This window comes from Oryza glaberrima, chromosome 6 (assembly GCF_000147395.1).
Source record: "Oryza glaberrima chromosome 6, OglaRS2, whole genome shotgun sequence".
Lineage (NCBI taxonomy): Eukaryota > Viridiplantae > Streptophyta > Magnoliopsida > Poales > Poaceae > Oryza > Oryza glaberrima.
Genome location: NC_068331.1, coordinates 14,340,409 through 14,366,735, shown reverse-complemented (window position 1 = coordinate 14,366,735; position 26,327 = coordinate 14,340,409). Strand labels below are relative to the sequence as shown.

The 26,327-nt window shown below is 47.2% G+C and overlaps 2 protein-coding genes and 1 long non-coding RNA gene across 4 annotated transcripts; 1 reads left to right on the top strand and 2 right to left on the bottom strand.

Annotated features, from left to right (window-relative positions):
• Positions 1-3,436: 3,436 nt before the first annotated feature.
• Positions 3,437-6,395, top strand: LOC127775724 (uncharacterized). Of its 2 annotated transcripts, none has more exons than XR_008018024.1 (3): positions 3,437-3,633; positions 4,254-4,334; positions 5,274-6,395. It is a non-coding gene; the product is annotated as an uncharacterized LOC127775724 (long non-coding RNA). The 2 variants fall into 2 exon arrangements; XR_008018023.1 differs by having other exon boundaries at positions 3,440-3,633; positions 5,359-6,395.
• Positions 6,396-7,414: 1,019 nt separating this feature from the next.
• LOC127776930 (serine/arginine-rich splicing factor SR45-like) lies at positions 7,415-7,921 on the bottom strand. Its single transcript, XM_052303485.1, has one exon. The coding sequence runs from the start codon at positions 7,919-7,921 to the stop codon at positions 7,415-7,417; it is 507 nt and encodes a 168-aa protein (XP_052159445.1).
• Positions 7,922-8,931: 1,010 nt separating this feature from the next.
• Positions 8,932-9,685, bottom strand: LOC127776929 (uncharacterized). The gene is made up of 2 exons (XM_052303484.1): positions 9,604-9,685; positions 8,932-9,512 (listed from the first exon to the last, which is right to left on the bottom strand). Exons 1-2 carry the CDS (start codon positions 9,683-9,685, stop codon positions 8,932-8,934), a joined length of 663 nt encoding a protein of 220 aa, XP_052159444.1.
• Positions 9,686-26,327: the final 16,642 nt, after the last annotated feature.

Below are 26,327 nucleotides of genomic sequence, written 5' to 3'. Positions count from 1 at the left end.
CATCCTGCCCTCAGTCGCCGCCGGTCTCTATCCTGCTTCAGCCACCATGCTCTCCTTCTCGCTCTCCATCCCGCCCTCGGTTACCGCTGCTCGCCATCTCTCCTTCCTCGCTACGGATTAACCGGTTGCGGGACAGGACAAGAAGCTGGTGGGCAAGGTAGAGGGCAACAGCCCGGACATCAAGATGCAGGTCTAATTCTTGATCTCCTCTTTACCCACTCTGAAAAGATTTGTGACTTATCTAGTGGATGGATTTGTTGCTAGTTGATGTATGGAGTGGTTGTATGGATTAAGGAATTATGTTGAGTATTAAGGTTGATAGGGAATGCAGCAAGAGAAATAATAGGCAGCTGATGATATATATTGTGCTCGCTATAGAAATGTTCAGCTGATTTAGTGATCCTTAGTATATAATTTTGCAAACTTTCAATTTATAAGAATGCTTAGCGGACAAAGTTAATTATCTGCAAAAATTTAGCTTCACTTCTTCAGTAGATCATACCGTGTATTGATGTTTTTTTAGGAAGAGAAAGTAACTTGATTATCTAGTACTCATGACTTGCATTTCTAAATTTCAGCCAAAATTTGGCATGCACATCAAAATGATCTCTTTGTATAGCAATGCATCTTGCAGTTCCATCTAATGAGCCTCTATTTCAGTGCACATCGTCATGTTACACAGATTATGTTTAATAATCTTTTAGTGATAAAATCAGTTCGAGAATGGCGCATGAAATTAAAAGGAGAGAAGAGGACGATGATATGATGCTTTTTTGTTTTTCCTGCGTTGTATATGCTGTCCAGTACGACAAATAGTGAGAAAATACCTAACATATCTCAAGACTATCGGGTAAAGAACGGCTTGAAGAAATCCTTGAAGGACATGTAATGGATTGTAAAGTTGCATTCCGCATGGATCCTCATGTTTTCAAGACAATAGCAAATTATCTTAGGGAGGAGAATTGCTAAAGGATAGTAGAGGCGTGAGGATTGAGGAGAAACTTGGGATATTTATGTTCATGCTTGCTCGCAATGCAAGCTTTCAAGATCTATAGTATGAATTCATGCACAGCGTGTCCACACTTCATCTACATATTAAGTCGATTTTCAAGATAATCCAAGCTCTCACCTATAGATTTCTCAAGCTTACTCATACCGACTAAATGCATTGGAATATTAGAACAAATCCTCGCTTCTTTCCTTACTTCAACGTGAATTTGACACTCAAACTATAAATGAATATCTAGTACTTCTCCAATTAAATAACTCATGCATATTTTGTCCATTTCGTCCCTTTTTGCTGCAGAATTGCATAGCCTCTATTGATGGCACCCACATTCCTATAACTATAGATGGAGAGAAGGCAGCTCCTTATAGGAACAAAAAAGGGACTTTGAGCCAAAATGTGATGGTTGCTTGCGATTTCGACCTAAATTTTACTTTTATCTCATGTGGTTGGGGCATGCAACCGATGCTAGGGTCCTTAGATCAGCAATGAATAGCAGCTTTCAAGTCCCACATGATAATTTTTTTCAAGTTGACGGTGGTTATGCCAACACACCATAGTTCATTATTCCTTATCGTGGTGTCCGGTACCTTCTAAAGGAGTTTGGACGTGTACATTGTCGACCTAGAGACTGCAAAGAGTTATTCCATCATCGACATGCCATCCTAAGAAACCATGTAGAGAGAGATCTTGGGGTTCTAAAGAAGCGATTTCCCATCCTCAAAGTAGGCACTTTCCATCGGATAAAGAACCAAGTGCGGATTCCAGCAACTCCTGCAGTGTTCCACAACATGGTCTGGATGCTTAATAGTGATGAGGGCTGGCTGGACAACCAACCTGATAATATCGAGCCTGATGATTTTGTCGATCTACCGGAAGGTGACACGGAGGTGGTGTTTGAATCTCCTGAAGATAAAAATAAAGATAGAGATTAAGTGGTTCACGCAAAATGAGATGGTAATAATGTGTGATTAATCTGATATTTTAGAACAACTTTCATGTAGAAAGTTTTCGCACGAAACGCACCGTTTAGCAGTTTGAAAAAACGTGCCACGAGTATCTAAAATTTCATCCAAATTTTGTTGGACAAACGAACGCAGCCTGAATACCAAATTGATGTGGCATCTCTTAGCAATCAAATGATCAGTGGGAATAGTATTACAAATATGATTGCTAAGAAGATGTGGGAAGATTATGTTCGTAGCTAGCAAGAATGGCATAAATAATATTTTCGTTTTGCATGATTTGTATTTATTTATGTAATCAATAATCATGATATGGACAATTAATAATAAGCAATGTAGTTTGTATTTCGTTATTCAATAAAATATTGTACACAATTATGATGTTTGGAAGAATATCTCCGAAAGCAAGCCTATTGCAGCAGGAGCAAAGGCATCTACAAAAGAAAGTTTCACCAAAGAGCTATAGCACACAGAAGAATAAGGTTTCTCTAAAAGGTATTTCTGTGCCATTGCTGGGAGTTATATTTCTAATAATGTCGTTAAGAAATACTAACACCCGCACAGCTGGAATGCGGCACCAAGGCACTTCTGCAGGGTCGACGTGCGACACCGCGGTCGATTGTGGGACCGGTCACCATCGCCTCGGTCCCGCAGGACGGGAGAGCGCTACCGATTCGGTCCCACAGATTGGTTATGCGGGACGGGGTTCGGTTCCGCAAACCGTGGTCGCGCATATTGGAAACGTGGGACCGCTCTCACAGTAAACCACAAAACTCCTAAACTTTTGGTCCGATCAGTCCTGAAAATTTTGCGCACAGTTAAAAGAAATAATGATCCTAAACTTTTGGTCCAATCAGTCCTAAAATTTTGCGCACAGTAAAAGTTCTGGGCCCAGGAAAAAAACAGTGGTTAGCGCGTGGGGCGGTCGGTCACACGCACTGGCGCGCGGTACCAAGGCGGCCGTGCAGCACAGGAAAGCGGGACTGGAGAGGTCGTGCACGATGGGAGCGCGGGACCGAGGCGGTCGCGCACATTGGGGGTGCGGGACTGACGCCCGCGTGGCCGCCTCCGAGTCCGTGCCGCTCCCTTCTCCACAGTCCTCCCTCTGTCCGAAAATAAACATACTCTCTCTGTCCGAAAATAAGCGAAGCCATAAGTTTTATCTTCGGTATTAATTGAAATTTTTTTAATTAGTATTTTTATTGTTATTAGATTATAAAACATGGATAATGCTTTATGTGTGAATTATGTTTTTTATTTTTTAAAAAAATATTAAATAAGACAAACGATTAAAGTTGGATATGGAAACTCATGGTTGCGCTTATTTTGGGACGGAGATAGTATCCTTCTGTCAGTTCTCACCACGTGAAGTTGTCTCCCACGATGCCTGCTGATCCTAAAGATAGACAAAATATGAATGCGCACCATCAATACAGTCTTTTCTTTTCGTTGGAACCTCACACCATAAGAGAAGAGGGGGAGTGAGAGATGAGATGCCCCTGCAGAGGATAGAAGAGCTGCTCAAAAGAGAAGAGAGATGCTGCTCCTACAGAAGAGAGAGTAGCATTGTGGAACAGAGGAGAGCTGCTGCTCCTGCAGAAGAGAGAAGATTGCAAGAAGAGAAAATATTTTGATGAGCTTGCAGCAAGAGAAAAAATAGAGGTAAACCTATACTTATAAATATTTTTAAGTATAGGTTTAGCGATGGCTTATGTATTAGATACAATTATTAGTGTATTGGATAAGTAATAATTTAGATAGTATTCATATATTACATGTAAATAGTTCGGTCATATGGTATGTTTAGAAATTTTAGGTACCACTTAAGTTAGAAGTCGATAAATATGTAGTATGAATGTAGTTTGAATATAGAATGGGTTTAGTATTATATTTGTTGTACATAAGAAATGCATAAATTATTATTAGTGTGTTAGGCTGTGGGGAGAAATGTATATATTTCGAATTTTCTTTAGTTGTGTGTACGGTATCTGAACAAGAGAGAGAAACGAGTAAAAAATATATTAATTTAGGACGAAAATAGAATATTTGTAGTATTATGTTTTTGGGTACATAATAAGCGGAAAAATTTAACTAGTATCTTGAGTCACGCCGCGCAAATAATTGAATGTGGTAAGAATGTTTTTAGTTGAGTGTACCATTTGAGAGTGAATAAGACAAATGAAAGAACAAAATTTAGAGGTAATTTGCATGACGGTTGGGATTGATATAAATAGTATGGATTTTGCAAGATTTATTATTGACAAATATTAATTATTTTGAAGGTTATAAGTGTGAACGTGGTGCATTAAATTTAGAAATTACAAGTTCACAGAAAGGACGAGAAATAAATAGGAGACATAGAGGTAAATAAACATATATTTTTATGTGTTTAAATTTGGTAGTTACTATTATGTTGTTAAATTTGTTGTCATCTCTAGGGAAATTATTGTAGTATTATGTTTTATTGTACATAATACGTGGATAAATTTCAATAGTATGTAGAGCCGCGCCGCGTGGGAAATTATATGTAAAATGATGTTTGCGATGTAAAAATTACATAGAGGTAACCATGTGTATATTTTTATGTTTTTAAGTTTGATTTGTTTTTCATTAAAACTAATTACTAAAATGATGTTTGCTATGCAAAAATTAAATCCTTCGATTCAACAATTAAAAGAAAGTTTGAGGGAGTGTTTTAATATATGGAATATATATATATATATATATATATATATATATATATATATATATATATATATATATATATATATATATATATATATATATATATATAGAACTGCTGTATGGCACCTTAAGGTGCTACCTATTAAACAACACCTGACACAATGATCAGACCTACCAACTGCGCACACCCCCCACCCCCATCTGAACCCACCCATGTTGACCTAGTAGTTAATTTTTGACTACTGCATGTCCGCATGATTGCCAACTATGTGTGCTGACAGTTTTCAATAGTAATTTTTTAACTACTAGGTCATATTAGCACGTACAGTGTTATGTTGTTTCATATGGAGTAATTATTTAACTCAGTTTAACATTTTTAGTCCAACAAGAGTATTGTTTTTCAATACGTGTCAGACGACATCTTTTTTTACTCTACATGGTGTTAGCTTACTAGTCATGTTTTAACTCAAGTTAGCATAACCATCTGCTCACTATTACGTGCCACAGATTTTATAATTTTATTTGTTTGTTTATGTCATAAAAATACTTTTTGTTATTATATTTTTGTTCTCACTATCCAGAGTAATTTTATTACTATCGCAAACCAATGGGAACAGGTTGGATTAGGTTGGCACCCACCTAATCCAACCTGTTCCCATTCACTCTCCAATCTCCATCTTTTTTTTCCGGATCTGGGGGCAGCCGGCAGCATCATCGGCCACCGGGGCGGCAACCTCTCCCTACACCGGCGACGTGGTTTGCTCCGAGGGAGTGAGCCTAGGCGGCAGCTCGTGGACAGAGACGGTGCACCGCTGGATCTGACTCCTCTCCCGTGTTGCAACAGAATCAGGGGCACAGAGGAAGCCTGTCCTGGTCATCGGCGTCACCTTCTGCCGACGCAGCCTTGCGCGGTCGTCGGCGAGCACATCCGCGCGTTGCCCCTGATTCTGTTGTGTAATTTTTGCACGCCGTTTGTGGTCGTCGTCCACCTTCAGTGAATACTGATGGATACTGCAGCTGCATGCCTTCTTTTTAAGCTGTAAAATGAATCTTCGTCCTTTTTATAGATGTGTAATTTTTTCCCTCACATTATAGATGTGTAATTTTGCCTCACATAATGACGTGACACGGTACGGCTGCGGGCACGGTGGTGACGGGCGACTATGGGTGGGAGACGCAGCGGTTCCGCCTCCGCCGAGCGGCGGCGTGCGCGGCGTCGGCGGATCTGGCACGGCATGGCTACGAGCACGGCGGTGATGGGCGATTGCAAGCGGGAGGCGAGGAGGCGGCACTCCGGCACATCCGGTCGCCGCTCCTCGCCCCACGCGCGCGGATCCGGCTACAGTGGGGCATATTTGGCACGGATGCGGGCGGCGGGACGGCGGATCCAGCGTGGATCCTGCACTGGTGACGGCGGGCGTGGCTGTGACGGGCGACTACGAGCGGTAGGCAAGGCGGCAGCGGATCCAGCCGCCGCTCCGCGCCCACGCGCACGGCACGACGTCTGCAGTGGCCACCTCCACAACGTGCCGCCGTCGATGTCCGGAGCAAGCGCGAATAAAAATTTAACTTATACTGGTAGATTGTGAGGATGTATATGGAGTAAAAATTTTGTTGTCATACCAAGTTAATTTATTACTCAATAAGGATACCATGTTAATTTTTTACATAGTCCCGCCATGTTTTTAAGCTTATTAAGCTGCATCCCATGTAAAAAAAGGTTTCTAATGAATATGTAAAAACTTATACGTATTGGGATGCATTTTTTTGATAACAACAAATTACAAAAAATGCAAACAATCCTCTCTGCTAACAAGTATGCAAAAGCTAACTCACCCAAAAAATGATTTGTTTGTGGGAGACGGGTATTATAAAAAGAATACCTGAATTTGATCATCAAATATTATAAGTTCAAAAACTAATAGTAAACTTTTAACTCCCAAACCATGTCAGCGTAACCCACAACGAACTGTATACGAGAGTAAAAATTTTACTGACTTTGGAGAAATTTATTGAGCACCTAATATATAGGGAGTGAAAATTTTACTGAAGCATAATTTTGCTGGGAATTAATGTACTGATCATGCAACAGCGATGAAAAAGGGAATTTGGGAGCACAAGTGGGGCCCATGGTGCCACGTGTAGATTAGAAAGATGAATCTCTCGTGCTAGAGCGAATGGGGTAAAAAAAAACAATAGAAACGGAAACAACGCTCGGTGAGTAATACTTTGACCGAGATGACCGTTGAGGGAGCGAAGGTGAACGGATAAACCGGACGCGGGGACTACTGTGAGTCGCTCTACGTAGCTTCCTGGCGCGCTGCATCTGTTAGTGGCGTCACGTAGCGTTTTATATATATATATATATATATATATATATATATATATATATATATATATATATATATATATATATATATATATATAGAACTACTATATGGCGCTACCGGCGCCACGTATTAGATGGCGCCTGACACAGCCGCACCACCACCCTGTCCCACCTTCCCCCCACCCACCACCACGTATTTGAGTTAAAATTTAACTCACGACACCCCACACCTGCGCCCTCCCCCACGCCCATAATCCAAGTTAAATTTTAACTTGATGTTACTCAACTTTTAGTGTATATATATACCAGTGTTGTGCATCCACCCTGTAACCAACCACATATCCAGATCCTATTTTTTTGGAGATGAGAGCGGCGAGCGGGCATGGCGGCGGGTGGTGGGCGGCATTGGGCGGATCCGGCACGGCACGGCTAGCGGCGCGACGTCGAGCGCCACCTCCACTGCCGAGCGGCGGCGGGCGCGACGTCGGCGGATCCGATACGGCACGGCTGCAGGCGTGGAGGCGACGGTTGACGGCGTGTAGGAGGCGACGAGGCGGCGCACCCGGCCGCAGATCTGCGCCCCACGCGCGCGGATCCGGCCATGGTAGGGCGTATCCGGTGCGATGACGGATCCGGGGATAATCCTGCACGGGAAGGCGCGGCGTCGGTGGATCCAACATGGCATGGCGAGGCGAGGGGGCGGCGCATCCGGCCGCCGCTCCGCGCCCCACGTACACGGATCCGGCTGCGGTGGTGCGCATCAGGTGTGGATGCAGGTGGCTCGACGGCGGATCCCGTGACGGGGCGACTGCGGGCGACAGCCGCGGCGGCGGCGGATCGGGCCGCCGCTCCGCGCCCCACGCACATGGCGGCGACCTCCGCGGCGGCGAGTTCGAACACCGAAGGACATGGAGGAGCAGCGGCGAACACCTCCATGACGCTTCGCCGTTGACGTCCGGAGCAAGTCCCGACAAAAATTTAACTTACGCTTATAGATTGTGAGGATGTATTTGTTGAGTTAAAATCTTGTTGTACACAAGTTAAAATTTAACTCATACAAACTGAATTAACTCTACAACGATGTCCCGCAGTTTTGTTTCGCGAGTTAATTTTTAACTCAGCAGCGACCAGACTAATCACATATCATCCAGAATTGAACAACAAGAAGTAATTTTTTAACTCCAAAACCATGTCATCGCATCCCACCACCCAATTGTGCGTAAGTTAAACTTTAACTCATATCAACTGAAACCATGTATAATATTAACTCCTCAACAACGTCATCGCACCCACCACCTAACTGTTTCTAAGTTAAAATTTAACTCCGTTGGTTTTACCCTACCACCCAACTGTATCTAAGTTAAACTTTAACTCAGACCAACGGAATCATCGCATAATATTAACTCCTCAACGATATCACCGCACCACCACCACCAACTGTATCTAAGTTAAATTTTAACTCCGCGGGTGGGTTGGATGCCTCGTTGGTGGGATTTTGTCGGTGGTGGGCTGACCTCTCCTCGTTTGTGTCTGGCGCCATTTTGTTTCGTGGCGCGCAGCGCCTGTGGGTGGCGCTGTGTAGCGCCACCGTATATATATATATATATATATACATATACATATATATATACATATATACATATGTACATACTATACCGCGCTGGGGTGCATAGTAACTAAAATGCTCCCCCTCACATACTACACCATCCCCCCCCCCCCCCGCAACAACACCCACCCCACCCCGTCCCGTGCACCTCTATCATCACTAATTATATTGGCAAAATTTGCTACAGGACACTCAAAAAATGTGTAATTGGCTGAGAGACACCGCAAAAACGTGACACGGCTGATGAAAAAATTGTGTAATTAGCTATAGGACACCAGAGACAATATTTTATAATCGAAATGGCGAGATTGCCCCTGGCACCATCTTCCTCCACCTGAAATCACAAAATTAGCTGGAAGCAGCCGCCGCACAAGGTTGTCGACGGCGAGGCAGGAGGCAGCCGCGGCGGCGCGGACCGCGCAGAGGAGGCGGCCGTGCGCGAGGCCTGCAACGGCAGCAGCCGGCGGCCGCATGCGAGGCCTGTGACGGCGGCAGCCGCAACGGCGCGGAGCGCGCCGAGGAGGCGGCCACGCGTGAGGCCTGCGACGGCTGCGGCCGCGGCGGCGCGCAGCGCGTGCAGGAGGCGGCCTCGTGCGAGGCCGGCGACGGCTGCGGCCGCGGCGGCGCGGAGCGCGTGGCAGGCGGCGTCCGCGCGCGAGGCCGGCGACGGCGCGGAGCGCGGGCAGGAGGCGTCCGCGCGCGGCGGCCTCGCGGCAGCGCGGAGCGCGGGCAGGAGGTGGCCGCGCGCGAGGCCGGCGACTTGAACGCTGGCTGGTACGCCCGAGGCTTGCTGTGGCTGCCGGTCGCTGGCACCCTTGCTGTAGAAGAGCTTATGCACGGTCACGGTGGCCATGTCCATCTCGGTGACCACGGCCTTCTTCGTCGCTAGCTTCTTGATGACGCTCTGCTGTTTGCCTGTTTCTGTTGCGCAGCAGCAGTTGTTGATCAGCTGCCGACACCGACGCTGATGAGGTCGCGCAGGCGCCAGCGCCGCGATGATGAGGACGACGACTCTCCGCCAGCGCAGGTGTTCTTGGGAACCTGTCGTGGATGGGCGAGCCGTGGGAAGATGGCGTCAGGGGCAATTTCGCCATTTCGAAAAATTTCTCACCTCTTTTGACCCATAAATTATAAAAGGGAAATTATAAAATATTGTCTCCGGTGTCCTATAGCTAATTATACAATTTTTGTAGTGTCCATCAGCCGTGTCACGTTTTTACAGTGTCTCTCAGCCAATTACACATTTTTGAGTGTCCTATAGCAAATTTTGCCAATTATATTACTCCCTCCCTCCTAGAAATGAGAAAATTGACATTTAGCCATTGTCAGAACAGGGTTTCGCTGGAATGCCACTCCCAAAAGTGATTTCATTAAAATGCCACCCTCAAACAGGGGCAACATGTTGCAATGCCATTCCATCCATTTCTTCTTAGTTTAATGTTTTTTTAATTTTTTTTCTTGCTGAGATGACCAACCCACGCCGGCGCCGTCCCCGTCCCCAGTTGCGCCGGCACCGCCCACCTCCTCGCCGACCCCCATCTCCATCCTCCTCGACGACCTCCTCCTTGAGTGCCTCGCCGGCGTCCCCTATGCCTCCCTCCTGCAGCTCCCCACCACTTCACCACTCTCGTCGCCTCCGTCGCGCCCACGGTGAGCTCCGCCCCTCCCTCCTCGCCCTCTCCGTCGCGCCCACGGCGAGCCGACGGATGTTGGCGTGGTGGTGGTGATGAGGACGAGGAGCCAGCGGCCACCGACTCCCCCGCCCCCCCCCCCCCCGCCGCCGCCGCCGCTACGCTCCACCGCCGGCGACTGGATGGGGATCTATCCCCTTTCTCCTTTCCCCTACAAAGTCAACAAAATGACTAGGGGCAAATATGTCAGAGCACGATGGAAAACATTTGGAAATAAGTTAAAATGGTTGAAATGGCATTCTAGCAAGTTGGCTTCATTTGACAATGGCATTATAACGAAGCCATATTCGGGAGTGGCATTCCAGCGAAACCCCATCCCGAACATGGCTAAATGTCAATTTTCTCCCTAGAAACCGTCCCCCATTTCTTCCTGCTCACCCTCCATTTTTTTCGGATCTAGGCAGCGTCGATGACGGCCTGTGGGTGCGGCAGGCGGTTGATCGGCGATTGCAGGTCGGCGACAGGCGGTCGCTGGCTTGGGCTTCCTCGGTGCGCCGGCCGGTAGGCGACGGGGTCACTCCGGCTTCCTCCAGCGGCAGGCGACGGCGACGGCTTGCGCTAGCAGCTGGCGACGGCGATGCCTTGCGTCAGCGGCGGGCGACGGGCTTGGCGGGGCTGTCCCCCGCCCGGATCTGGCGACGGCGGGGGTCATCCGCCTGGATCCAGTGGCGGCGGCGGTCCCCTGCCCCGATCCGGCGGCGGCAGCAGGGGTTTGAGGCTGAGCTGGCTACGGCGCCGCCGAGATGACCCTTCCCCGTTGTGGGCGTTCGTCGTCCACCCGTCGGAGAGCCCGTGTCCGGTCCGCGCCTACTTCCCCTACCCGTCCCTCCCTGCTCTTCCGGACGACAACGCCGACGCCGACGATGGCATGAAGCAGCCGCAAGCCGCCGCAGCTGGTGGAGCAGGAGGAGGAGGAGGAGGGGAGGGGGACCACCACCCCCAGGCCCCAACACCGTTGCTGGAGGATGGGCTCACGCCGTCGTCGGCGCCACCCTCTGTGTTCCAGGATGCCGCCCCAACCTCCGGTCCCGCTGCCATTCCACCGTCAGCTGCCGCCAGGGAGCCAGGCTGCTTGCCGAGACTCCAGGTTACGCCGCTCGTCCACCTCCACTCCACGGACGCCGCCAGCCAGTCGCCTTCTTTTTTGTTTGATTTTCAATTTCGTGCTCCAGGATCTGCAGCCACCCCATCTCGATGATTACGGGGCTGTTTGGTTGGTCGCTACACTTTGCCACGCCACACTTTAGTCATGCCACAGTTTTTTAGGCATGTGTTTGGTTCACTGCTGCAATTGTGTTATGCCACACTTTCTTAACTTTGGGACCCACATGTCATGCTCTTAAATTTAGAGCTAAGCATGCCACACTTGTGGCCAACTATTTCTAAGCCACATTTGTGCCACCATGCCACAACTAGTCTAAACTTAGTTATGGCAAGGTTAGGCATCAACCAAACATAACTCCCCGTAATAGTTGACTAATCAAACAAGGTTAGGCATCTTCTCCCCGCTGTGAGTATTTCCGGAAGCGATTTCTTCTGTGTTCACTAATCTTCCTACTGGCAGTCTAGCACCCATGTTTGACTAATCTTGTTCTCTGTGATTCACACATACTTTTTGATCGGTTTTCTCAATTTACATGGTTGATTGGTTGCTGATCAGAGAACCCCTACGGACATGGCAACTACCCCCAGCGTCCCCATCATAGAGTTTGCAGTCTTAACATTTTTTACAGTTTTACTGTTTTTCTAGGTTTTAGATATATGGATTTTTGACAGCTATAACTGAGTGTCTAGATATATGGTCTATTACTTAGTTGCTTGTTAGAGTGATTATTCCTGTTCAACTATTACAAACCAGTATAACCGATCGATAATGTTCACTTTCTTCAGTCTTTACCAATGCACATACATTTTCTGATTTGCAAGGAGCTTTATTGAATGGCAATTCTCTGAAATTTGGTGGTTCAACAATCCAGATTGATTGGATTGTATTTCTGAACTGCTCTACATATGGTCTCGTTGAACATGCTAGTTACATACTGTTGGCGGATGGCATGAGGCCCTTCGACCAAATCTGCCGAAACCCGTGGCGAAGTGTCACACCCTAAAAATTTCAAATATATAAATTGTTGTTTAATTGGAATTATTAGAATTGATGTTAAAAGCCTAGAAGAGAAGATCTAATTTTAAATAATAAATTCCAATATAAAATGGGGCTAGATAAAATTTTATTAAATACTTTGTTTAATTCTATAATTCCTAGATTTTTCTGGGATTTATTTGAGCTAAGGAAGTATTTTTAATAAATGGAATTGCATTTCATGAATAATTTAAATGGAAAAAGGTTTTTAAAAGTCTCTTTTGGCTTTGGGCCGAAAGTCGGCCCAAAACCTTCTCTCTCTCCTCCTCGGCCCAAGTCGGCCCAGTCCGCAGCCGCAGCCGTCGCTCGCGCGCGCGCCCGCCCGCTGACAGGTGGGGCCCGCCTGTCAGGGTCGTCGTCTTCCTCGCGCCGCCGCCGCCCGAAACCCTAGCGCCGCGCCGCCGCCGTCTCTTTCCAAATCCGGCCGATCCTTTCCGTTTCCGGTGAAATCAATAGAGGGGAAATGATCTTCTCGATCTCCTCTACCTTTTCCCTTTTGGAACTTCGGCTAAAATCGTTTGGAAAGCGGAGGATTCGATCTCGAATCGGATCGGTCTCTCTCCTCCGAACCCTAGACTTTCCTTCTCGTCGCCGGCCGCCGTGGGCCTTCGCCGCCGTGTTCTTGCCCCTATAAAAGGATCCCCGGTGTCTCCGCTACCCGTCACCACCCTCGCCTTCGCCTCTCGTCGCCGGTAGAGCTCTAGCACCGTGTAGCTTAGCGCCGCCGTCGCCGCCGTCGCTCCAGCCGTGCGCCGCCGTCGCTCCGGTCGTCGCCGTCGCTCGGGAAGGCCGCCGTCGTGGTCGCCGTCGCGTCGCCGTCCTCGTCCGCCCCTCCGCCGTCGCTGTCGACCGCCGGAACATCGTCGCCGTCGTCAAGCCGGAGGTCGCCGCCGCTTCTTCTTCGCCGCTGTCGCCGTCCGTTGTTCTTCCGCCGCTTCTTTGGTCACCGGTGAGTTCGCCGTGCCGTCCGCTACCCGTAGGTGCTCTCCGTTCGCGCCGCCGCGCCGTCGTTCGCCGGCAAGCTCGCGCGGTTCGGTCGCCGCCGGAGGTGACGTCACCGCTGACGCCATCGGTGCCGACCGCTGTGGTCTGGCTGTGGACCGATCGATCCCGGCCGTTCGTTTTGGATGGATCGATCTCGGCCGTCCGTTCTCGTGAACCGTCGCTGTGCACCCGGTCCACCGCTAACCCTAGCCGCTGACGCAATAAATCCTCTTTTCCTTTTCAAAAATAATTCATTATTGCGTCATAATTCAATTAAAATCCATATAAGTGTTTTAATCCGATTTAATCTTTAAAAATTCATAACTAATTCATCTTAGCTCGGATTTAGTTGGTTCAAGTCTCTAAATTTTTCTAAAATTGAGATTTACATGTTAAAAATATCCACATGTACTGTTCATGCTTGTTTATGTGCTGTTTTGGTGTTTTGCTCTTTTCTGTTTAGATTCCGACGTTTCCGGAGAGTCCATTTTCGCAGGAGAAGAATTTGAAGAGTTCCAAGGCCAGCAAGGCAAGTCACACAGATCCCAAACAACCCCTTTGAGCATGTTGATCCCGTTTAAAGCTATTGTTTCTATTCAACTATTGCATTTATTTTCGAATGTCATTGGGTGGAATTAACCTATTGTTTGTTATAGCCCCTTTTGTTCTTGATTACTTTATTCCTTGATAACTTGGGTTATTATAAAATGACTAGTTGAGCTTTATATATTGGTTCAGCTAGATATTAGATGTGATTGCTTAGCCATGCTTAGAAACATTAGCACACTATTGGGATAACTTATGACTCACTATTATTTAATGATGGCTTAATGATAACTCATGATGGTTAATCATGATTGGTTAATTAATTAATTTGCCAACTAAAACCTATTAATGGTGGGTTGTGAGCACATGGTTTTGATGGTCGTGCTCATGACAATTAAGGACCGGTTCACGAGTTTCGGTTGTGAAACATTAACCGTGCCAACCACAAGCCAGCGTGGGCAACGGCTTTACCTTTTGTATAGCATAGTTCATTGCGGGGCACCAGACTGAGAAGTGGCGGAGATAAGCCCACGGGGGTCGCTGGGGAGTCCATGCCTTGTTTATAAGGGGGTGATTATGATCCAGGAACGGTGCGCTGTGGTGGATTGTGTTGTGCGAGGGGTACAGTCACATCTCCTTTCTGAGGTACCGTGGTGGTATCAAGGCGCATGGTGACATGTCGTGGGGCTGTGTCTTGTGGGTACAGTGGTACACCTCTGGTCAGAGTAAAACTATTCGAATAGCCGTGCCCGCGGTTATGGGCGGGTCTAACAATGTCTTTCGTGATTAGTCTCATACCTCTCATCATAATAAAAGATACTATGACTGGTAATAATTTGATTAGCTCCTGGTTTGGAATGGTATATTCCTGGTTTGGAGATAGAACTGTGCAGCCGGGATTGGTTGTTCAGAATGGTTGGGCCTATGCAACAGGGTATGTTGTATAGCGTTGGAATAATATTGTTTAATTATTACTCAACTGTTTTACTAAATTCTGAAATGTTTATTAAATGCTGTTTATGCAAATGAAACCCTATTATGCCATCATTTGTTATCCTGTGCACTTGCATATTTGCTGCGTGGCTTGCTGAGTATGTCATATACTCACCTTGCAATCATTCATCAGAGGAGGAGTTCTACAGTGATGCTGATGGTGTGGAGGATTAGGTGTAGCCCTGGTCAAGCTGCCTGTGGAGTGGAATCGTCTGCGCCGTTTATCTTATTTTCCGCTGCTTAGATCTTTATTGATTGAGAGGAACTATCTACCTCTGTAATGACATTTTATTCGCTTATTAATTAGAGTAATAATTGTACTCTATTATCAATTTGTTATTGTGTGCCTCGGCTGATTCCTGGACGAGGGTTCGCGCACATGTAAGCGTTTGGAATTTTGGATAGAAATTCTGGGCGTGACAAGTTGGTATCAGAGCCTCCTTGACCCTAGGTTATGCCAAATGGTTACCCATAGAAGCCCTCTAAAAATATTGGAAAAATAGAACTATTCTCCTCTCTTTCTCTTTTAATTAAACCAAACAAATGGCACATGCAGTTTATAATTCCTTTAATTGTTCTCATTTAAAAATTTATTTATTATTAATCCTGTGCTATTAGTACCGTACATCTATTACCGTACTAATGGCTCATTTACCAGCAAAAGTTTTACAACATTATTTTATCTTGTTACAATGAAATAAATTTAGCAGGTTGATTTTATAACTTTTCTTTTATGTTGAAACCTGTTGTTCAAAAGTGCAAAATTTGTGATCCTGTTTCCAACTGTTTCAACTTATCTTGCAAGCTTGGTTTACCTTATTTACTTATCTTTTACTTTGATTTTCTAAATTTATTCAAATTAATCCAAAAACTTGTGCTATTAATTGGACAAACGTCTTAACTCCCTCCTTTCACTTGTCTTTAGATGCCGCACTACAAGCCTGAGTACTTGTTTGGTGTTGAGGGATTTGTCCAGGAGTTGCGTACGATGTCCTTTGCCATAGGATTTGGGACTGCCCCTATGTATGCCCAGATTCCTCATGATCGGGATGAAGAGAAGTGTCGAGTCAAAGCCACCTTAAACAGTAATAGTGAAGATATCCCATCAGTGATGTTCGAAGCTGGAGGGGGAAATTATATTCATGCATGTCAGGAGGTGGCAAGGATAGCCATAGGAGAGCTCCGTGATCGCTACAGTGATCAGTTGGCCGACACTGAGTATCGCTACCATCCTCGCCAACCGCAGGGAAGTGACCGTGGCAGCTACCTTGAGACTGAGGGGATTGAGGATGATGCTACCACAAGGCATTTGGTTGAAATGCTGTGGGCTATGGATGAGACCCGCGCGGAGGTTGTGCTAGCAGCTCAAGATCGTGAAGACCGGAATCGTGGAAAGATTTGCAAGCTAGAAGACAAGGTGGATCGTTTGGAGAAAGAACTAGCCGCTTTGAAGGGGGAAGCACCGCCGCAGAAGGCCAGGGTTCGTCTTACCGCAAGGAAGAGAGCTCTATTCGTCCCTCGCTACCAATTGGCGCCAAAGGTCCGTGTGGTGGAGAAAGAAGTTACCCCAGCCCTAGCAGATCCTCCGGTCGTCAATATAAGTGATGATGAAGGAGAAGAATCGAAGCGCACCCATTCAAAGGTCGAGTGGGGAGCCACTCAAGATGATGAAGACGAGCCGAACGAGCCTTCAATCAACTCCGATGCCCGGAAGACCTAGAGTTCCTTGTCAAGCCGTTGTCCTAGATCGTTGTGTTAGTTTGCTTGTTTTAAGTTTGGTTGTGTGTGTGGGTCCTGCATGTGGTTTACATCAATGGTGGGATGTAAGTGCATGCGTTTGTTTGCTTTCGAGTGTTAGGTAGTTGGTGAGTTTAGTGGTGTGAGAGAGTCTTCAGTTTTGTAATAATGAAACTCAGTTAAGATCAATAAAAGTTAAGTTAGAAGAAAAATTACTTCTCTGTCCTAAGTAGTTTTCCCCGGTTTCTCTTCTTGTGCTCTTGCCCATGCCAGATGGTGCTCACTCGCAGCAACGGGAATGGCCCCAACAACAACAACAACAACAATGGAGAGAATCCCACACTTGCTCAAGTCCTGGCTCAACAAGCACAGCTTATGAACATGATGATGCAGCAACTCCAGAACCAGCAGAATCAGGGAAATAACCACGCACCTCCCCAGAACAAGTTAGCAGAATTTCTTCGTGTGAGGCCGCCCACTTTCTCTAGCACCACTAATCCTGTGGAAGCTGGTGATTGGCTACACGCCATAGAGAAGAAGTTGGATTTGCTTCAGTGCACTGATCAGGAGAAGGTCTCATTTGCATCACACCAACTGCATGGCCTTGCCTCTGAGTGGTGGGATCACTTCCGCCTTAACAGGACTACTGCTGAACCTATCACTTGGCTTGAATTCACTGCTGCTTTTCGGAAGACGCATATACCATCGGGAGTGGTGTCTCTCAAGAAGAAAGAATTTAGGTCGCTCACCCAAGGGTCTCGCACGGTCACCGAGTATCTGCACGAGTTCAATCGTCTGGCTCGTTATGCTCCAGAAGATGTGCGCACTGATGAAGAGCGCCAGGAGAGGTTCTTGGAAGGACTTAATGATGAGCTTTCTTACCCACTCATGACTGGGGATTACCATGATTTCCAGAAGTTAGTGGATAAGGCTATTCGTCAGGAGGACAAGTACAACCGCATGGAGCAGAAGAAACGTCGGATTGCTCACTTCAAGGCACAACAAGGGAATAGTCAGAGGCCGCGTCTTACTTTAGGACCCCAGTCCATGCCACAAGGAGGTTCTTCGTCTGTTGTTCGTCCGCAGCGTCAGTTCTTCAACAACAATGCTGGCAACAACATCCGAAATCAAGCTCCACGTCCTGTGGCAGCTCCAACACAACAACAGCCTGCCAAGAAGGAGCAAGGCAGCAAGCCCGGAGTATGCTTCAACTGTGGTGAACCAGGACATTACTCTGACAAGTGTCCGAAGCCCCGACGCGTGAAGGTTGCCCCTACCCAGAGTAACTTTACCGCACCTACGCCAAAGGCTCGTGTCAATCATGTTGCTGCTGCAGAAGCTCAAGGTGCTCCAGATGTAATTTTGGGTACGTTCCTTGTTAACTCAGTCCCTGCAACAGTGCTTTTTGATTCTGGTGCTACACATTCATTTTTATCTATGAGTTTTGCGGGAAATCATGGGATGGAAGTAGAAGATCTTAGACGTCCTTTGATGGTTAGTACCCCGAGTAATCAAGTACTCTCTTTGCAACGTAGCCCCTCTGTCAGAATAGAAATTCAAGAAGTGCCGTTTCTGGCCAACCTTATCTTGTTAGAATCCAAAGATCTTGATGTCATCCTAGGGATGGACTGGTTAGTCAGGTATAAAGGTGTGATAGACTGTGCCAACAGAAAAGTAACTCTCACCAGCAATGATGGTCGAGTTGTAACAGTTCATGCACTGTCCTCTGAGTCTTTAAGGTCAAGTCTGAACCAAATAGCTTTGGAAGAGATTCCCGTAGTACAGGAATACCCGGACGTGTTCCCGGACGATTTACCTGGTATGCCGCCTAAGAGAGATATTGAATTCAGAATAGATCTGATACCCGGAACAACTCCGATCCATAAGAGACCTTACAGAATGGTAGCCAATGAGTTGGCAGAAGTCAAAAGGCAAGTCGACGATTTGCTTCAAAAGGGATACATCAGACCGAGTTCATCTCCATGGGGAGCTCCAGTTATTTTTGTGGAAAAGAAAGATCATACCCAGAGGATGTGTGTGGACTATCGTGCATTAAATGATGTGACTATCAAGAATAAGTACCCGCTGCCCAGAATTGATGATTTGTTTGATCAGCTCAAAGGTGCCATCGTTTTCTCCAAGATAGATCTTCGATCAGGGTATCACCAGTTGAGGATTAAAGAAGAGGATATACCTAAGACGGCTTTTACCACTAGGTATGGATTGTTCGAATGTACTGTTATGTCTTTTGGACTTACCAATGCCCCCGCTTTCTTCATGAACTTAATGAATAAGGTGTTTATGGAATACCTAGACAAGTTCGTGGTGGTCTTTATTGATGACATTCTTATCTACTCCCAAACAAAAGAAGAGCATGAAGAACATCTTCGTCTTGCACTAGAGAAGCTGCGAGAACATCAGTTGTATGCCAAGTTTAGCAAATGTGAATTTTGGTTGTCTGAAATGAAGTTCCTTGGTCACGTCATATCAGCCGGAGGAGTTGCCGTTGATCCTAGTAATGTGGAATCCGTAACCAACTGGAAACAACCGAAGACAGTTTCAGAGATTCGCAGTTTCCTGGGTCTTGCAGGTTATTACCGGAGGTTCATAGAGAATTTCTCCAAGATTGCTAAGCCCATGACACGACTGCTTCAGAAGGATGTAAAGTACAAGTGGTCAGAAGAATGTGAGCAGAGTTTTCAAGAGCTGAAGAATCGCTTAACATCAGCTCCTATTTTAATTTTACCTGATCCAAAGAAGGGTTTCCAAGTGTATTGCGATGCATCTAAGCTTGGCTTAGGTTGTGTTCTGATGCAAGATGGGAAGGTGGTTGCCTATGCATCTCGTCAGTTACGCCCGCATGAGAAGAACTACCCTACTCATGATCTTGAGTTGGCTGCAGTGGTTCATGCATTGAAAATTTGGCGTCATTATCTTTTCGGTACTCGTACAGAGGTGTACACCGATCACAAGAGTTTAAAGTATATCTTCACTCAGCCAGATCTGAACATGAGACAACGGAGGTGGTTGGAATTAATTAAGGATTATGACATGGGAATTCATTATCACCCGGGAAAGGCTAATGTTGTAGCAGATGCTCTTAGCAGGAAAGGTTATTGCAATGCTACGGAAGGACGACAGTTGCCATTGGAGTTATGCAAGGAATTTGAAAGATTAAATTTGGGAATTGTTAGTAGAGGTTTTGTTGCAGCCTTAGAAGCAAAGCCTACTCTAATTGATCAAGTTAGAGAAGCTCAAATTAATGACCCCGATATTCAAGAAATTAAGAAGAATATGAGAAGAGGAAAAGCTATCGGTTTCTTGGAAGATGAGCAAGGAACTGTATGGTTGGGCGAGAGAATCTGCGTCCCAGACAACAAAGGTTTAAAAGATGCAATCCTGAAGGAAGCTCATGATTCTTTGTACTCCATTCACCCTGGTAGTACCAAGATGTACCAGGATCTCAAGGAAAGATTTTGGTGGGCAAGTATGAAGCGTGAAATCGCAGAATACGTAGCAGTATGTGATGTTTGTCAGCGAGTCAAGGCAGAACATCAGAAGCCCGCAGGTTTGCTGCAGCCTTTGAAGATTCCTGAATGGAAGTGGGAGGAAATCGGTATGGATTTCATCACTGGTCTACCCAGAACATCATCAGGCCACGACTCTATTTGGGTGATAGTCGACAGACTTACCAAAGTGGCTCATTTCATCCCAGTAAAGACAACATATTCCGGAAGTCGGTTGGCTGAATTGTATATGGCAAGGATTGTGTGCTTGCATGGTGTCCCTAAGAAAATAGTGTCTGATCGAGGTAGTCAGTTTACTTCACAGTTTTGGAAGAAGCTTCAAGAAGAGATGGGTTCTAAGCTGAACTTTAGTACTGCTTATCATCCGCAGACAGACGGACAAACCGAAAGGGTAAATCAGATTTTGGAGGACATGTTGAGAGCTTGTGCTTTAGACTTCGGTGGAAGTTGGGATAAGAATTTACCTTATGCGGAATTCTCGTATAACAACAGTTATCAAGCTAGTCTACAGATGGCTCCTTATGAAGCACTGTATAGTCGGAAGTGCCGCACTCCGCTTTTGTGGGATCAAACGGGAGAACGTCAGGTTTTTGGGACTGATATTCTAAGGGAAGCAGAAGAAAAGGTAAAAATCATTCAAGAAAGATTGCGTGTGGCCCAGTCCCGTCATAAGAGTTATGCCGACAGTCGTCGTAGAGATCTAAGTTTTGATGAAGGAGATTATGTGTACCTTCGTGTCACGCCTCTTCGAGGAGTTCATCGCTTCCACACTAAAGGAAAATTGGCACCGCGTTTCGTGGGACCTTACAAGATTGTCAGTAGAAGAGGAGAGGTCGCTTATCAGTTGGAGTTACCTCAATCTCTAACAGGAGTCCATAATGTGTTCCATGTGTCGCAATTGAAAAAGTGTCTAAGGGTACCAACCGAAGAAGCTAATCTTGAACAGATAGAAGTCCAAGAGGATCTGACCTATATTGAGAAACCGATCCGTATCTTGGAAACAGATGAGAGAAGAACCAGGAATCGAGTTATCCGTTTTTGTAAAGTTCAGTGGAGTAATCACTCGGAAGAAGAATCAACTTGGGAACGAGAAGATGAATTGAAGTCAGCTCATCCGCATCTGTTCGCCAGTTCTTCCGAATCTCGAGGACGAGATTCTGTTTAAGGGGGGTAGGTTTGTCACACCCTAAAAATTTCAAATATATAAATTGTTGTTTAATTGGAATTATTAGAATTGATGTTAAAAGCCTAGAAGAGAAGATCTAATTTTAAATAATAAATTCCAATATAAAATGGGGCTAGATAAAATTTTATTAAATACTTTACTTAATTCTATAATTCCTAGATTTTTCTGGGATTTATTTGAGCTAAGGAAGTATTTTTAATAAATGGAATTGCATTTCATGAATAATTTAAATGGAAAAAGGTTTTTAAAAGTCTCTTTTGGCTTTGGGCCGAAAGTCGGCCCAAAACCTTCTCTCTCTCCTCCTCGGCCCAAGTCGGCCCAGTCCGCAGCCGCAGCCGTCGCTCGCGCGCGCGCCCGCCCGCTGACAGGTGGGGCCCGCCTGTCAGGGTCGTCGTCTTCCTCGCGCCGCTGCCGCCCGAAACCCTAGCGCCGCGCCGCCGCCGTCTCTTTCCAAATCCGGCCGATCCTTTCCGTTTCCGGTGAAATCAATAGAGGGGAAATGATCTTCTCGATCTCCTCTACCTTTTCCCTTTTGGAACTTCGGCTAAAATCGTTTGGAAAGCGGAGGATTCGATCTCGAATCGGATCGGTCTCTCTCCTCCGAACCCTAGACTTTCCTTCTCGTCGCCGGCCGCCGTGGGCCTTCGCCGCCGTGTTCTTGCCCCTATAAAAGGATCCCCGGTGTCTCCGCTACCCGTCGCCACCCTCGCCTTCGCCTCTCGTCGCCGGTAGAGCTCTAGCACCGTGTAGCTTAGCGCCGCCGTCGCCGCCGTCGCTCCAGCCGTGCGCCGCCGTCGCTCCGGTCGTCGCCGTCGCTCGGGAAGGCCGCCGTCGTGGTCGCCGTCGCGTCGCCGTCCTCGTCCGCCCCTCTGCCGTCGCTGTCGACCGCCGGAACATCGTCGCCGTCGTCAAGCCGGAGGTCGCCGCCGCTTCTTCTTCGCCGCTGTCGCCGTCCGTTGTTCTTCCGCCGCTTCTTTGGTCACCGGTGAGTTCGCCGTGCCGTCCACTACCCGTAGGTGCTCTCCGTTCGCGCCGCCGCGCCGTCGTTCGCCGGCGAGCTCGCGCGGTTCGGTCGCCGCCGGAGGTGACGTCACCGCTGACGCCATCGGTGCCGACCGCTGTGGTCTGGCTGTGGACCGATCGATCCCGACCGTTCGTTTTGGATGGATCGATCTCGGCCGTCCGTTCTCGTGAACCGTCGCTGTGCACCCGGTCCACCGCTAACCCTAGCCGCTGACGCAATAAATCCTCTTTTCCTTTTCAAAAATAATTCATTATTGCGTCATAATTCAATTAAAATCCATATAAGTGTTTCAAGTCTCTAAATTTTTCTAAAATTGAGATTTACATGTTAAAAATATCCACATGTACTGTTCATGCTTGTTTATGTGCTGTTTTGGTGTTTTGCTCTTTTCTGTTTAGATTCCGACGTTTCCGGAGAGTCCGTTTTCGCAGGAGAAGAATTTGAAGAGTTCCAAGGCCAGCAAGGCAAGTCACACAGATCCCAAACAACCCCTTTGAGCATGTTGATCCCGTTTAAAGCTATTGTTTCTATTCAACTATTGCATTTATTTTCGAATGTCATTGGGTGGAATTAACCTATTGTTTGTTATAGCCCTTTTGTTCTTGATTACTTTATTCCTTGATACCTTGGGTTATTATAAATTGACTAGTTGAGCTTTATATATTGGTTCAGCTAGATATTAGATGTGATTGCTTAGCCATGCTTAGAAACATTAGCACACTATTGGGATAACTTATGACTCACTATTATTTAATGATGGCTTAATGATAACTCATGATGGTTAATCATGATTGGTTAATTAATTAATTTGCCAACTAAAACCTGTTAATGGTGGGTTGTGAGCACATGGTTTTGATGGTCGTGCTCATGACAATTAAGGACCGGTTCACGAGTTTCGGTTGTGAAACAATAACCGTGCCAACCACAAGCCAGCGTGGGCAACGGCTTTACCTTTTGTATAGCATAGTTCATTGCGGGGCACCAGACTGAGAAGTGGCGGAGATAAGCCCACGGGGGTCGCTGGGGAGTCCATGCCTTGTTTATAAGGGGGTGATTATGATCCAGGAACGGTGCGCTGTGGTGGATTGTGTTGTGCGAGGGGTACAGTCACAGCTCCTTTCTGAGGTACCGTGGTGGTATCAAGGCGCATGGTGACATGTCGTGGGGCTGTGTCTTGTGGGTACAGTGGTACACCTCTGGTCAGAGTAAAACTATTCGAATAGCCGTGCCCGCGGTTATGGGCGGGTCTAACAATGTCTTTCGTGATTAGTCTCATACCTCTCATCATAATAAAAGATACTATGACTGGTAATAATTTGATTAGCTCCTGGTTTGGAATGGTATATTCCTGGTTTGGAGATAGAACTGTGCAGCTGGGATTGGTTGTTCAGAATGGTTGGGCCTATGCAACAGGGTATGTTGTATAGCGTTGGAATAATATTGTTTAATTATTACTCAACTGTTTTACTAAATTCTGAAATGTTTATTAAATGCTGTTTATGCAAATGAAACCCTATTATGCCATCCTTTGTTATCCTGTGCACTTGCATATTTGCTGCGTGGCTTGCTGAGTATGTCATATACTCACCTTGCAATCATTCATCAGAGGAGGAGTTCTACAGTGATGCTGATGGTGTGGAGGATTAGGTGTAGCCCTGGTCAAGCTGCCTGTGGAGTGGAATCGTCTGCGCCGTTTATCTTATTTTCCGCTGCTTAGATCTTTATTGATTGAGAGGAACTATCTACCTCTGTAATGACATTTTATTCGCTTATTAATTAGAGTAATAATTGTACTCTATTATCAATTTGTTATTGTGTGCCTCGGCTGATTCCTGGACGAGGGTTCGCGCACATGTAAGCGTTTGGAATTTTGGATAGAAATTCTAGGCGTGACACGAAGGCTATGAACCAAGGATGATGCGAGGCGAAGGGTCGCGTGAGTACCTGCCGAAGAAGGATGACTTCGCCATGGCCAGTTCGCCCTGGCATCAAGCTCGAAGAAGGACGGCTTCGCCATGTCCAGTTCGCCCCCGCAAGGGCCGAAGAAGCCTTTCCGGCCCGTCAAGCTTAGGGGTTATAGGGCCGGCGATCGCCCGACGGCCCATCAAGGGCTCATAAACCCCCTTGACACTATGTAACCCTGTAAATGTCCCTTTCATAAGGGCAACCATGTAAATTCCTCAGTATAACTTAAACCCTAGTAGTAAGAATCTGTAATGGGGCTATAAATAGCCCCCTAGAGCCATGTAATAGGGGACGGAAGAAAGAGAAATCCCAAAAACCTAATATACTTCGTTTTCTTTCCAACCACTGTTGAGTAACCACGTCTTTCGACCTATGCGGTTGTCGTTTCGACAACAGCTGGCGCCGACCGTGGGGACCTCCAAGCGAAACCACTGAGAGCGAATGCCACTGAAGAAGGTCGTGAAGGAGAAGGTTACAAGGCGAAAGGAGAGCGACGCTGGAGCGGACATGGCCGCCGAAGAAGGAGCGGAGCCTTCGGCATCGGTCGCCGAAGTTGGAGGAGCACCGTCCGCTTCGGTGCCGGCACAGTCCGCTTCGGCGCCGGCACCATCACTGCTGCCTTCGGCCCCTGCCACCTCTGAGCAGGCGCCGAGTGTGGGTGACGTGGCGAAGGCGGCCGCAGTGGCGAGGGCGCTTCAGACCAGGGCGGAGATCCTTTCGACAAGTCAGCTGCTGGTGCCCCAAGCCGCTCCGTTGCAGCCAGCAATGGCCCAAGCTGCGCTCCCCGCCATGCAAGTCCGAGTCGACTCCGACCCTGAAACACAAGCCGAAGCCGATATGGAAGCCATGCGGCAGAACATGGCACGACTCCAAGACATGCTTCGCCAAATGCAAGAGTAGTAGCAAGCGTACGAAGCGGCAACGCGATCCAAGGTCGCTTCGGCACCAATCCTCCAGTATTCGGCAGGATATGTCCCACCTCAAGTCTATCCGCAAGAGTCCCAGCCCACTCCGCCGCAAGTCTCGCAGGCATCGATTTACTTTGTCGGGCAGCCGACAGCTGCAGCAGTGCAACTGCAAGCTTAACCGGTCGCGACCCAAGTACAGCCTCAGCCACTTGGCCAGGTGTCGCAAGCCGTAGCAGAAGGGGCTTCGGCTCTAGAGGCACAATTCCAAGCTTTCCTTCAGCAAATCAATCAACCCCACAACATTTCGAATACAGCTCCCTCGACTCGTCCAGAGGGGAATACAAGTCAAGGTGCATTTAGTTGGTTGCCGCCGAACCAGCCGAATCTGGGGGCTTCGCCGTGGAATCAGGTACTTCAGTGCGACTTCGTCAATACCGCTCAGGCGCAAGCCGTTCGGCCGCAAGGACCAACACCAGGCTTCGGAACAAGCCAAGCACCAACCCAGGTCGCCATGGCGTGGCCGCAGCCAGTGTTCGACCCATCCATGGCGGCTCAGCAAGCATCACCAATCGGAGCCGGGCAGCCGAACACCATGGCTCAAACTCATGCGCAAGCTGTAATTTCACCTTTCGCCACGCCGTACCCACAGCAAGGCACCGCGAACAGAGCGGGAGGCGAAAAGGGGCTACCGCTGAGTGGGGAAATTAAGAACCGCCCAATTCCGCCCCAGTTCAAATTCCCACCCGTCCCACACTACTCGGGCGAAACTGACCCAAAGGAGTTCCTATCCATCTATGAGTCCGCGATTGAAGCGGCTCATGGTGACGAAAATACCAAGGCAAAGGTAATTCATCTCGCTCTTGACGGCATTGCCCGTTCTTGGTATTTCAATTTGCCAGCCAATAGCATTTACTCATGGGAGCAATTGTGCGATGTTTTTGTTCTTAACTTTCGAGGCACTTATGAGGAGCCGAAGACGCAGCAACATCTGCTCGGCATTCGCCAAAGGCCGGGAGAGTCAATAAGAGAATACAT

What these genes read in the sequence shown, in the direction of transcription:
- LOC127776930 (XM_052303485.1), bottom strand. Translation starts at nt 7,921, where the DNA reads ATGGAGGTGTTCGCCGCTGCTCCTCCATGTCCTTCGGTGTTCGAACTC.
- LOC127776929 (XM_052303484.1), bottom strand. Translation starts at nt 9,685, where the DNA reads ATGGCGAAATTGCCCCTGACGCCATCTTCCCACGGCTCGCCCATCCAC. An exon ending in AACACCTGCGCTGGCGGAGA is followed by an intron (nt 9,513 to 9,603) that starts GTCGTCGTCCTC and finishes GCTGCGCAACAG; the next exon opens with AAACAGGCAAACAGCAGAGC.